This window comes from Oncorhynchus masou, chromosome 21 (assembly GCF_036934945.1).
Source record: "Oncorhynchus masou masou isolate Uvic2021 chromosome 21, UVic_Omas_1.1, whole genome shotgun sequence".
Classification (NCBI taxonomy): Eukaryota; Metazoa; Chordata; class Actinopteri; order Salmoniformes; family Salmonidae; genus Oncorhynchus; species Oncorhynchus masou.
Genome location: NC_088232.1, coordinates 34858092 through 34872247, shown reverse-complemented (window position 1 = coordinate 34872247; position 14156 = coordinate 34858092). Strand labels below are relative to the sequence as shown.

Sequence of the window (14156 nt, the reverse complement as noted above, 5' to 3'; positions counted from 1 at the left end):
GGGTCACTTAGAATCGTCCTTGTTTTTGAAAGAAAAGCACATTTTTTGTCCATTAACTTCTTCGATATAGGGGGCGCTCTTTTAATTTTTGGATAAAAAAACATTCCCGTTTTAAACAAGATATTTTGACACGAAAAGATGCTCGACTATGCATATAATTGACAGCTTTGGAAAGAAAACACTCTGACGTTTCCAAAACTGCAAAGATATTATCTGTGAGTGCCACAGAACTAATGCTACAGGCGAAACCAAGATGAAATTTCATACAGGAAATGCCCCAGATTTTGCCTGCGTCACCACTGTCTGTCAGACTGCCTGCCTGCGACGCCACTGTCTGACAGTTCCAATGTCTCCTTATATGGCTGTGAATGCGCCAGGAATGAGCCTACACTTTCTGTCGTTTCCCCAAGGTGTCTGCAGCATTGTGACGTATTTGTAGGCATATCATTGGAAGATTGACCATAAGAGACTACATTTACCAGGTGTCCGCTTGGTGTCCTCCGTCGAAATTATTGCGCAATCTCCAGCTGCGTCCACTTTTCCATTTGGTTTAGAGGAGAAAGGCAACTGCCATGAATGATTTATCATCGAATAGATATGTGAAAAACACCTTGAGGATTGATTCTAAACAACGTTTGCCATGTTTCTGTCGATATTATGGAGTTAATTTGGAAAAAGGTTTGGCGTTGTAATGACTGAATTTTCAGGGGTTTTTCTTAGCCAAACGTGATGAACAAAATGGAGCGATTTCTCCTACACAAATAATCTTTTTGGAAAAACTGAACATTTGCTATCTAACTGAGAGTCTCCTCATTGAAAACATGCGAAGTTCTTCAAAGGTAAATGATTTTATTTGAAAATGTTTTTCTTTCTTGTTTTTGTGAAAATGTTGCCTGCTGAATGGTAGGCTTAATGCTATGCTAGCTATCAATACTCTTACACAAATGCTTGTGTAGCTATGGTTGAAAAGCATATTTTGAAAATCTGAGATGACAGTGTTGTTAACAAAAGGCTAAGCTTGTGAGCCAATATATTTATTTCATTTCATTCGCGATTTTCATGAATAGTTAACGTTGCGTTATGCTAATGAGCTTGAGGCTATGATTACGCTCCCGGATACGGGATTGCTCGACGCTAGAGGTTAAAATAACATCAAATTGATCAGAAATGCACTGTACATTGTTAATGTTGTAAATGACTATTGTAGCTGGAAACGGCAGATTTTTAATTGAATATCTACATTACATAGAGGCTCATAATCATCAACCATCACTCCTGTGATCCAATGGCACGTTGTGTTAGCTAATCCAAGTTTATCATTTTAAAAGGCTAACTGATCATTAGAAAACCGTTTTGCAATTATTTTAGCACAGCTGAAAACTGTTGTTCTGATTAAAGATGCAATAAACTGGCCTTCTTTAGACTAGTTGAGTATCTGGAGCATCAGCATTTGTGGTTTCGATTACAGGCACAAAATGGCCAGAAACAAAGAACTTTCTTCTGAAACGCATCAGTCTATTAGTGTTCTGAGAAATGAAGGCTATTCCATGCGAAAAGTTGCCAAGAAAATGAAGATCTCGTACAACTCTGTGTACTACTCCCTTCACAGAACAGCGCAAACTGGTACTAACCAGAATAGAAAGAGGAGTGGGAGGCCCCGGTGCACAACTGAGCAAGAGGACAAGTACATTAGAGTGTCAAGTTTGAGAAACAAACACCTCACAAGTCCTCAACTGGCAGCTTCATTAAATAGTACCCGCAAAACAGCAGTCTCAATGTCAACAGAGAAAAGAGATGACTCTGGAATGCTGGCCTTCTAGGCAGAGTTGCAAAGAAAAAGCCATATCTCAGACTGGCCAGTAAAAAAAAAAGATTAAGATGGGCAAAAGAAAACAGACACTTGACAGAAGAACTCTGCCTAGAAGGCCAGCATCCCGGTTTAAAACACTGACCAGAGAGAGAATGTCAAAGAACACAGCAAAGAACTGCTGTTTTTATGAGTGAGATCATAAGTTTTTATTCAGCACTGTCAACACTTTTGAACATGATTAAAAACATAAAACGCGCTTCTCCCTACTTCCACTCGCAATACAGCTGCAATATATGAGTAGCCAAGTGTATCAATAGCCCTGCGTTTTTTATTATTATTAGCAGCTGGTAGTGTCTATTTTAATACAGAGGAATATTTAACTTTCTCTGGTCATAGGAACTACATGAATTTGTGCAGGTGTGACTGTAGTTTTGCCATCCGGTGGAAGACGGTGTCTCCTCTCTCTGGTCAGTCTCACCAGAGGAAAGGAACGAGAGAGTAGGGACCGAGAGAGGCAGACCCTCTGCTGCTCTCTCCCTCCCTCTGCTGAGACTAATGCCGTGTTCAAAACAACTGGGAATTCGGATATCTCCGACTTACAACTTCAGTGCGTTCAAGACAACTCCCCCCCCAAAAAAACAAGATGCGACTGGGATTTTTTGGCGGGGTGGTCATCCAACTCGAATCGTTGGCATCTTTCTACAGCTCTGACTTTTTTGACCTGAAGATCACTGGCATCGTGATTTGATAGTTTTTTCCCCGAGTTCCCAGTTGTCTTGAAAGCACCATGACCATCAGAAGCAGGTACCATCAGTCCAGTCAAATAAAAAGCAAATTATTAGAAAATTATTTCATTTTATGCTCAGCGTTGCCTCACAAGTGCTACACCAACTGATCTATTTTGTTATCAAAACTCAAGTTTGAGATATAATATGGTCTGAGAAGAACAATATTGTCAGGGCAGGCATTTAGCCAATATGCTGTGATAAAGTATTAGGCCTACTGCCCAAACCTCATTCTTACAAAACTGTTATTATTAGGGTAATGTTACGTCATGTTTTTAAAAAATTCTGAGCGGTAGATCTCAGCTTGCTTTTTGACTGTGAAAGTGAGCTTGACTCACTTGGTGACCACTGCGCTATTGGTATAACTAAACACAAGCAAATCAACAGGACATCATCTTCATCTCTGTCATCTCCGCCCCCTACCTTGACAATGAGTCAGGTTCACCCTCTTGTAACCCTTGGGGCATTCCACTTGACCGTTCGCAATCACTGCATACGCTGTGGGATAAAATAAAAAAAGAAAAAGCACTGATCAGAGAAAGATTCTGCTTGTCTACTTTAAAAAGCATTGCATCCATAACACACAGATGGAGGGAGAGGGATGGTTCATGTCTAGCAGGGGACCATATGTTACAGATGTGCTGAGCTTAGCGGGGGGAGAAATTAGATGGGGACCCACAGCTGGGCCCTGCGGGACACCAAAACGCTGCCATGTAAATGGATCCCCATCAACCACAGTTATAAGACAGTACTGCCATCACATACAATCATCAACACACAACATCATTAATAATCATATTACATAGGCCATATTACATAGGCCCTGGGGACACAGAAACAGAAACTCTGTGTCCATTCATGTCCCCAGCGCAGCCATACACTTGCTGAGGCCTGAAAACATGTCATTATTAATTATTAATTCGGCACCCATGCTCCTTTAGTTGTTGGTACTGAGGAAGGAGGCTATTCTCAATATCAGATGGCAATCACTGAGCCGTCACTTGTAGGGATAGGGGGAAGGGGTTGAGGTGGGATTGAGGTAGGTGCAAATTGGAGCTGAATGCTGGACAGGAGCAATGTGATTAGTCACAGATTTCACAGTTATGGAAAACTGAAAGAGGAGACGTAGACGAAGAGCCTCCTAGAATATCATCAGACACATGTTAAAAGGAGAATGGCCCTCCTCATAATTTTGTAGTCTGGCTAGGGTGTCTTTTTCATTTCAACATGATGGTACAGTACAATGTATTCACTCCCTTTACATCCAGTGGAAGAGTAAAAAAAATGTTGACTTCATGTGACTTTCAGACCATTCTTGTCTTTTCCAGTTGATCAGATCGCGCCAAACACAAGCTTTGAAAAGGATATTGAGATCTCATCTGATAAAAATCTTCCAGTATATACTGTCTACACACACACACACACATTCTCATTCATAGCTTGAAACACGTACACAGTATGACAAACTGTATATGTGAGCTCCATAAGTACCATCAATATCTAGTGTCGCAGGCAGGCAGTCTGACAAACAGTGGTGTCGCAGGCAGGCAGTCTGACAGACAGTGGTGACGCAGGCAGGCAGTCTGACAGACAGTGGTGACGCAGGCAGGCAGTCTGACAGACAGTGGTGTCGCAGGCAGGCAGGCAGTCTGACAGACAGTGGTGTCGCAGGCAGGCAGGCAGTCTGACAGACAGTGGTGTCGCAGGCAGGCAGTCTGACAGACAGTGGTGTCGCAGGCAGGCAGTCTGTCAGACAGTGGTGTCGCAGGCAGGCAGTCTGTCAGACAGTGGTGTCGCAGGCAGGCAGTCTGACAGACAGACTGCCTGCCAGGCACCACTGTCTGTCAGAATGCCTGCCTGCAACACCACTGTCTGACAGACTGCCTGCCTGCGTCACCACTGTCAGACAGTGGTGTTGCAGGCAGGCAGTCTGACAGACAGTGGTGACGCAGGCAGGCAGTCTGACAGACAGTGGTGTCGCAGACAGGTAGTCTGACAGACAGTGGTGACGCAGGCCGTCTGACAGGCAAGTAGACGGTGGGTCAACAGGACCTGACAAGAGCCCCTTTCATGCAAACAGGCCCGGCATCCCCACAGCCACATCAGCACATCTGCCCTTACCTCACCACGAAGCACTGTAGGACACACGCCACACAGAGACCCTGCAGTCAGCCCTCCTCTTCCTCTGTTTGGGAACCCCTGCCATTTATTTTCCCATTCCTTCATACACATGTAATAAGCTGTTAATTGGAAAAAATTAGGTGGAATTCCGATTCCAGATCCAGCTGCAAAAGTTCTCTCCGTTTGTGGGATTGATGATCCTCAGTTCATCAACAGGCTATCAATAGGGGCGGCAGGGTAGCCTAGTGGTTAGAGTGTTGGACTAGTAACAAGGTACAAATCTGTCGTTCTGCACCTGAACAGGCAGTTAACCCACTGTTCCTAGGCCGTCATTGAAAATAAGAATTTGTTCTTAACTGACTTGCCTAGTTAAATAAAGGTAAAATAAAAAAAATATATTGCCGGGATGAGGAGGGTGAAGTCTTGTTGGGTACCTGGAATGTACCTACAATCTTATTTATGGTGTTGAATCATTTTCCATGTTATCCCATCTGAGTGGTTGTGAGACAGACAACGCAGTGTGCGTTCAGGGCTGTGGAGCTGGCAGGGCTAGTGGAGGTACCTGAAGGTTCACACAGCAGATCAGAAGTGGGTCAGACCAGACGGGAGCTCCTATGTTGGGTCGGAGATAATTGTGTCAAAGTGAAGAGCCTGTTCCTGTCTGCCCGCCCCGTCCTGCACCCATGGAATCCCCAGCTGTTGTGACGGGGCAGCGGGTGGTGCAGGTGCGACCCCCCATGAGGACAGGATCAGATTCTGCCCTGTGTGACTGCAGGAGAACAGGCCAAGAGATGCCCAGCAGGGGGCGGGCCTCCCAGTCAAGCTTATTAGTACTGAGAGACTGGAGGGAACACAGAGGAGAGCAGGTCTGTCTGAAGTAGCTTCACCAGCAGGTTACCTGAGATGACAAGTCATCATCTCTATGGTCAACCCACTGCTAAAGACAATGGCAAACCAAAAATATACTGCATAAATAGGACCAGCAGTTTTGCCTAACTACGCTACCAGGAAAAACTCTGGGCTCTAGTTGATGGCTAGTGCAATCGACAACAAACATACCCAAAGAGCAAAAATCTAGCATATATCCTAGTTCAGGATGTTTTGTGTGTAGAATGCCACTGTGGAATGGTTTTGACATGCCGTCATGCAGACCCAGACAATGTTCATTGTCACAGATCCCAAAGCAGTCGAACGCAAGAGTGACCTTGCTGCATCATTAGTTTTCCCCCTGGTTACATGGATGCTGGGACAGAGAAACCAGACTGGTGCATATTCATTGTTCTTTACAAAGAGGAAGCACAGGGACACAGACTGTTGGCCTTACTTGTATCCCCCTTCATTCATTCACTGCAAAAGACTGTCACCCCTGACGGATTTGTTGTACTTCAACAGTCATCTTGAAATTGCATCAGGAATTTTATTTGCAACCATTCAGCTCTATTTGCTTGTAAACAGTTAACCGTGCAAAATGCTGAAATCGCGTCACCATTTCTTGGTTGCTAAAATTCTAATAGTTTGCCTAATTTTAATCTAAACCGTTGTGAAATATATTTTCAAACCCCAAATATTGTATTTTCAGATGTTTGAAGCTTGTTTACAAAACCGAAAGTAAAAAACGCAAAAACGAAACTTAAGAACAGGAAGCATAGAAATAGCGCATATAGAACATATCTACCGCTTCTTAGACTTGCTTTCAATGAATGGCAGATCTATAACTCACATGACTATGTGAATTTGGTCTGGTCACCCAAAAAGATACATATAGAAGCTTTAGCGTCATATACAATTTCTTAGTAGGTGTCATTGCTTTCTTTTGAGAGCCAAATAAATGTCAGTGAAAGCTCTACTCTAAAACAGGTGTCAAAGCTACCTTAGGACAGGCTTCAAAATAGGCATTTTGACATGTGGGGGTTTATTGAGGGTATTTAGAGAGGAGGAGAGGTTACGCAAAAGAGGAGTGATGGTAAGGAGAGAGAGGGGGAGTGGGGAGGAAGAGGGGCAGGTCTAGCTAGTCAAATGGGTTCTGTTTGACAGAAATCTAATTGGAAATGTAGTGCAATCATTATGTGGAGGCCTATGTTGAGGTCCGATTGGCACATCCTTCACAGGCATAGCACTGTACTGAACCCACAATATCCAGCTCCCCCATGAGGCCTGCCCCCAGTCACTCCCTACCTCCAGGCTAATCCAGAACCCCAGCTGGAGAACCTGAGAAGAAGAGGCAGACCAGAGGGGGGGAATGGATGCAATCCACAGGAGAAGGGGAGACAATCTTCCCTCTCCATTCCAACGTTAGATATTCTATAGAAACACAACAGACATGAGTGCGAAGACCCTTCAAGACCCTTTAAGTGACATGCTTTCAGAGAACAAACTGCTATGGACCAAACTCAACCCTTTAATCACAAGGAGTTGTTTCAGTCCCTTTGAGACAAAGATGAGAAAGAAGTCATCTCCCTCTGGCCTCCAGGCCAACGGCTGATTAGAGAAAACAGCTAAGGGGAAGTAAATTGCTTTCAGAGCAGAAAGTCTGTTTGGCACAAGCCAAGTTTGCCAATCTGGCATGGCCCATATCACCAGCACTGTAAATAAGACCTTCAGTAGCAGCCAGCCAGTCAAGCGCTGGGACATCAGATGAGACAGTCACATGAGCCTAGGTCCCCTGTGATTCAGTTGGTAGAGCATGGTGCTTGCAACGACTCCCACAGGGGACCAGTCACTCTCAATAAGACTGTCTGCTAAATAACTCAAATGTAAATAATTAGCCCAACATCAACATCCCCATGATGAGATCAGCCCCAGACATAAATACACTAATGCAAAGCAAACATTTGTCTTACAAAAAAACTCAGTATACCAGCTAAAAGTTTGATAATGAGTAAATTAAATTCCCAGCTGTGTGTTCACAGGCACCAACAATTACCATGCTGTGGCAGACATTCTATATAGACAATTGAGCTGCTTCGATCAAGGCATTGATCTCAATCATGTTCGGTTTGATTGAATCCTTATTCAAAAACATCCTATTAATTATCTCAGTGTTTAACATAATTTGATGCATTTTGCATCTTTGTTCGTAGTTTGACAGTTTATCATTTTCTCTCCTCCCTTCTTTACGATGCCCATGGCAGTGTGGTTGTGACCTCCCATTTAAAAACAGACACACTCCCATAATCCCCCACTGCCGCCACTCGACATGAAATATTTACCACTGGGGCAAGGCCAAGAGACGACATGGTACAGTCCATACCCTATGATGAACAAGCCTAACGTATCTTATTACACACATTTAATTTCCATGTGCCTCCAACTCACTGGCACGGTGCCTTGGACAGCGGTGCTCTCTGGGACAGATAGATTATGTCTGCATTAGGATTTATACCTGTGAGCAGCCAGGCCAAGTCAGCCCTTCTTAGCCACACCGCTGTCTATCAAAAAGATTCACACTGTTTGCACCCGGCGTTAAACTAAATCAACACAGAACGAATCAGAATGTATCAAAGGATGGAAACGTCTCTGTCTAATCACCATGAGAGAGCGGATGCAGCAGTAAAGAGAGAGAGCAGCCTGGAACCTTGGCACGGACCACAGCAGATGTTTAGCAAAGTCACACCCATTGCTCGGTTTTGATCTTGGTCATTAACAAGTGTTCAATGTTTGATCACTGCTAATAAAAAGTAACACGCACATGCTTTGGTCCTAAATGAATGGCAGATTCAATATTTCTCCATGGGACTGGGAGGGATGATCTCATGTGGGTCAATCTGCAACTTGCCCTCTCCTCCTCATCTTATATTAGTGATCTAATGGTCAGGAATAACGCGAGAGCGAGAGAGCGAGAGAGCTTTCTCAGTATAGGGCAGGCCTGGTGGGGCGGGGTTGGGTCAAGGAAGGAGGGGCAGAGGGCCAGGAGGCTGACATCATCATGCTGTGGCATCACGGTGTGACCTCAGTGGCCTAGGGAGGAGGTGCCTCCAGGGCCAGGGCTCCCGTGGTTAGGACTGTGATTTATGTGGGCCCGAGGTACCTCTGATCCTGCTCCCTGGGAAGCATCCCAGCGTCCCGGAGTAGAAGAGTCAATGGGAGGGAAGACTTCCCGGAATGACAGATAGGGAGACAACCGGAGCCATGCTTTATGGAATTACATAAGCCATGGAACACACAGGGAGTGGTGGCGATTAGGTGGTATCCAGCTAAATGCTAATGAGCCCATTGAGAACATTTTATACAGTCTGACTGTATACTGCCCAACCCTAGTGGCACCATAGAAATATAATTACTATGGGTGGCCATATACTCCATATAGAGTCACTCTCACACCAGGTCAAAGAGTCACACTCAGGGCAGAGCCAGTGGCCTCTTCAAGTGTCTCAGATTATTTTACATGATGAACCTTTCACTTAAAGTGATCAATGTAGAAAACCAGAGCATGTTGGTCCCTGTTCCAAAAAGTCTGAGACACTGATATATCAGTCATTATACAATGGGAGAGTCTAATCCTGGATGCTGATTGGTTAAAACCACATTCCAGCCAGTGTCTATTCCACAAGTTACAACTGGCTAAAGCTATGATGGTGAAATGCCTATTTACTCTGTTCCATCTCATTGAGCAATATACTGTCTCATCAGCCCAGCCAGGCAATTTATAAACTTGATCTGCACTATAATAAGCATCTAGACGTTTTTTTTTGTAGACTAGCATTTGGATCTGAACTTCAATTTGTATTGACCTTGCTGTCTGTCTATTCAACATTTGCAACATTGTTTTAATACTGAAATTTGATCTCCAGCTGTGCTATAGAAATGAACGTGTCGTTCGTTGGGACGAGACAGACAGGCAGACAACTTTTCTCAGCCAGTTGAAATCATGAATCAGCTGGCATCATTTTTATGGATATATACAAATAAATGTCAATAGAAAACAGGTAAAACAAAATTAAATGCAGCTAGTTTGCAGTGATTGTGTGTGCGGGGTTGTTGTCTAGCTCCTCTGAACAACAGTGAGAGCACATTTTCTATGCCAGGCAAAATCGCACATCATTGACTCATTGTTATGGATGTATCCAAATAAATGTCACTAGAAAACATCTTAAACAAATTAAAATGAAGCTACTTTGTTGTTATTCCCGGCTGCACTGTTTGACATGACTAAGTTAGCTGTAGTTGGCTAGCTAGCAAGCAAGGGATAAGAATGTTGCCAGCCGGGATGGCAATGGAACATTTAGAACCAACGACTGGGTAGCGTCCATAGATACAGAACAAAAATACTTAACGACTGGGTCGCGTCTCTGGCAACTGATCCGACAGAACGAACGACCAGCCAGCCCTTGACAACACAGTGCCAATGTATCCTCCAAACACCGGCTTCTCGGGCACTATCATTTTAGTGATCTGATCCACTGTATCTACAAAGAGCTGGATTCACTTCATTAGATATGTTTCCTAATATACTTCGAAAGCAAATTAGCTGTCAACTACATACCTAACACTTTCCTTTACTCATCCAATCAGGTTTCATCTTGCATCCCAGGGGGACAAGCAGCTCTAACTGCGACACACGTCAACCTTATAAACCTGAAATTTAAAAAGGTCTCTCTCTCTCATTCGATCCTACAAGGCTGAACAGGGCCGGGGCTTCCACAGTGTAGACCTGGGACTGACAAGCACATCTCACTGTCATAACCTCCATTACGTCAACCTCCGTCCTTCCCAAAAACATAAACCCATTAGTTTCCCCACTGCACCATGGCTTTCTCCACTCCATATAACAATAATAATACTTTAACTACCAAAAATAACAATGTAGTCTGGCAGTGTCTTGGATGGGAAATCTCTTACCAAATCAGTCAGAGTTCAGTGAATCCTTGCCATAGAGGGAGAACAACAGGAGAAAGATGTGGGAATGGTGTGGGAATCAGAGTTAAGACTGAAGACAAAGACAGGGAGCAGAGAGATACATCCAGGGATGTATCTCCACAGACCGATGCTGCCACTAAAACCGCACTCAATGAGCTGTATACCGCCATAAGCAAAACAGGAAAGAGCTCATCCAGAGGCGGCGCCCTAGTGGCCGGGGACTTTAATGCAGGGAAACTTAAATCAGTTTTACCTCATTTCTATCAGCATGTTAAATGTGCAACCAGAGAGGAAAAAATAAATTCTAGGCCACCTTTACTCCACACACACACGTGTACAAAGCTCTGCCTTGCCCTCCATTTGGCAAATCTGATCATAATTATATCCTCCTGATTCCTGCTTACAAACAAAAATTGAAGCAGGAAGCACCACTAACTCGGTCTATAAAAAAAATGGTCAGATGAAGCAGATGCTAAACTACAGGACTGTTTTTCTATCACAGACTGGAACATGTTCCGGGATTCTTCCGATGACATTGAGGAGTACACCACATCAGTCACTGGCTTTATCAATAAGTGCATTGAGGATGTCGTCCCCACAGTGACTGTACATACATACCCCAACCAGAAGCCATTGATTACAGGCAACATTCGCACTGAGCTAAAGGGTAGAGCTGCCGCTTTCAAGGAGCGGGACTCTAACCCGGAAGCTTATAAGAAATTCCACTATGCCCTCCGATTAAACATCTAACAGGAAAAGCATCATTACAGGACTAAGATGGAATCGTACTACACCGGCTCCGACACACGTCAAATGTGGCAGCAATTGCAAACTATTACAGACTACAATGGGAAGCACAGCCAAGAACTGCCCAGTCACATAAACTTACCAGACGAGCTATAGAACTTCTATGCTCGCTTCGAGGCAAGTAACACTGAAACAGGCATGAGAGCATCAGCTGTTCTGGACGACTGTGTGATCACGCTCTCCACAGTTGATGTGAGTAAGACCTTTAAACAGGTCAACATTCACAAGGCCGCAGTGCCAGACGGATTACAAGGACATGTACTGCGAGCATGCGCTGACCAACTGGCAAGTGTCTTCACTGACATTTTCAACCTCTCCCTGTCTGAGTTTGTAATACCAACATGTTTCAAGCAGACCACCATAGTCCCTGTGCTCAAGAACACTAAGGTAACCTGCCTAAATGACTACCGACCCGTAGCAGTCACGTCTGTAGCCATGAAATGCTTTGAAAGGTTGGTCATGGCTCACATCAACACCATTATCCCAAAAACCCATGACCCACTCCAATTTGCATACAGCACCAACAGATGATGCAATCTCTATTGCACACCACACTGCCCTTTCACACCAGGACAAAAGGAACACCTATGTGAGAATGTTGTTCATTGACTACAGCTCAGCATTCAACACCATAGTGCCCTCAAAGCTCATCACTAAGCGAAGGACTAAACACCTCCCTCTGCAACTGGATCTTGGACTTCCTGACGGGCCGCCCACAGGTGGTAAGGGCAGGTAACAACACATCCACCATGCTGATCCTCAACACAGGGGGCCTCTCAGGGGTGCGTGCTCAGTCCCCTCCTGTACTCCTTGTTAACTCATGACTGCACGGCCAGGCACGACTACAACACACCAACACCATCATTAAGTTTGCTGATGACACAACAGTGGTAGCCTGATCACTGACAACAATGAGCCTATTGGGAGGTGGTCAGAGACCTGACAGTGTGGTGCAAAGAAAACAACCTCTCCCTCAACGTGCTCAAGACAAAGGAGATGGACTAAAGGAAAGGGAGGACCGAGCGCGCCCCCATTCTCATCGGCAGGGCTGTAGTGGAGCAGGTTGAGAGCTTCAAGTTCCTTGACATCACCAATAAACTAATATGGTCAAAGCACACCAGGACAGTTGTGAAGAGGGCACGGTAAAACCTATTCCCCCTCAGGAGACTGAAAAGATTTGGCATGGGTCCTCAGATGCTCAAACAGTTTTACAGCTGCACCATCGAGAGCATCCTGCCTGGTATGGCAACTGCTCAGCCTCCGACCATAAAGCACTACAGAGAGTAGTGCGTACGGCCCAGTACATCACTGGGGCCAAGTTTCCTGCCATCCAGGACCTCTATACCAGGCGGTGTCAGAGGAAGGCCCTAAAAATGGTCAAAGACTCCTGCCACCCTAGTCATAGAGTGTTCTCTCTGCTACCGCACGGCAAGCGGTACCCGAGCACCAAGTCTAGATCCAAGAGGCTCTAAACAGCTTCAACCTCCAAGCCATAAGCTAATCAAATGGCTACCCTGACTATTTGCAGTCCCCTCCCCCTTCTACGCTGTTGCTACTCTCTGTTATAATCTATGCATAGTCACTTTAATTACTCTGTACATATAACTCTTTACATATTACCTCAATTACCTCGACACCAGTGCCCCCACACATTGATTCTGTATATACCCCCTGTATATAGCCCTGCTAATGGTATTTACTGCTGCTTTTTAATGATCTGTTATTGTTATCTCTTACCTTTTTTGTGTTGTATTTTCTTAAAACGGCATTGTTGGTTACAGGCTTGTAACTCATCATTTCACCGTAAGGTCTACACCTGTTGTATTCGGCGCATGTGTCAAATAAAATGTGATTTGATTTGACTTCGAGCTGACCAGAGGAGACACATTAAAAGGTTCTGGAAACAGTAGGTGGAACGAGTGGTCTAAGCCATGGGTTCCCAAGCTTTTTCACTTGGGGCCCCCCTTCCAGCATCGGGGAACATCCCGCACTCCCCTGTGCATGTGAGCATGCGCCACGTCTATTTCTATGGGCACAAGCACCGTTCATGACACAAACTGTCCACGCCCCTCTTGTTGGTGGAGAGGAAATGTTGCACGTTTAAAGCGTATTTCCTGCAATTCTACACTTTTTGCCATGGGGTGCAAAAAACATTTAGCAGTTTCTTACAAGTTATAAAGAGTAATAAATAGTTCTCTAAGGTATCAAATCAAATTGTATTGGCTACTTGGGGTGCCAGGTAGCCTAGTGGTTAGAGTGTTGGACTAGTAACCGAAAGGTTGCAAGTTCAAACCCCCGAGCTGACAAGGTACAGGTGGCAGTTAACCCACTGTTCCTAGGCCGTCATTGAAAATAAGAATTTGTTCTTACCTGACTTGCCTAGTTAAATAAAGGTAAAATAAAGTAAAAATGTATACGCCGTGGAACTTAAAACTTTCCACCTTCTCCACGACTGTCCCATCGATGCAAATGGGGGGATGCTCCCTCTGCTGTTTCCTGAAGTCCACGATCATCTCCTTTGTTTTGTTGAGTGAGAGGTTATGTTCCTGACACCATGCTCCGAGGGTCCTCGCCTCCTCCCTGTAGGCCGTCTCGTCGTTGTTGGTAATCAGGCCAATCACTGTTGTGTCGTCTGCAAACTTGATGATTGAGTTGGAGGTGTGCATGGCCACGCAGTCATGGGTGAACAGGGAGAACAGGAGAGGGCTGAGAAAGCCCCCTTGTGGGGCCCCAGTGTTGAGGATCAGAGGGGTGGAAATGTTGTTTTCTACCTTCAC

At 44.8% G+C, this 14156-nt stretch overlaps 1 protein-coding gene across 1 annotated transcript in view; it reads right to left on the bottom strand.

Annotated features, from left to right (window-relative positions):
- Nucleotides 1-14156, bottom strand: part of LOC135508226 (latent-transforming growth factor beta-binding protein 2-like) — a 149964-nt gene that overhangs the window by 47656 nt on the left and 88152 nt on the right. Inside the window, exon 9 of the mRNA XM_064928273.1 lies at nt 3019-3093. Within this exon, the coding sequence (XP_064784345.1) occupies nt 3019-3093 (75 nt within the window). The remainder of the gene's footprint in view (nt 1-3018; nt 3094-14156) is intronic.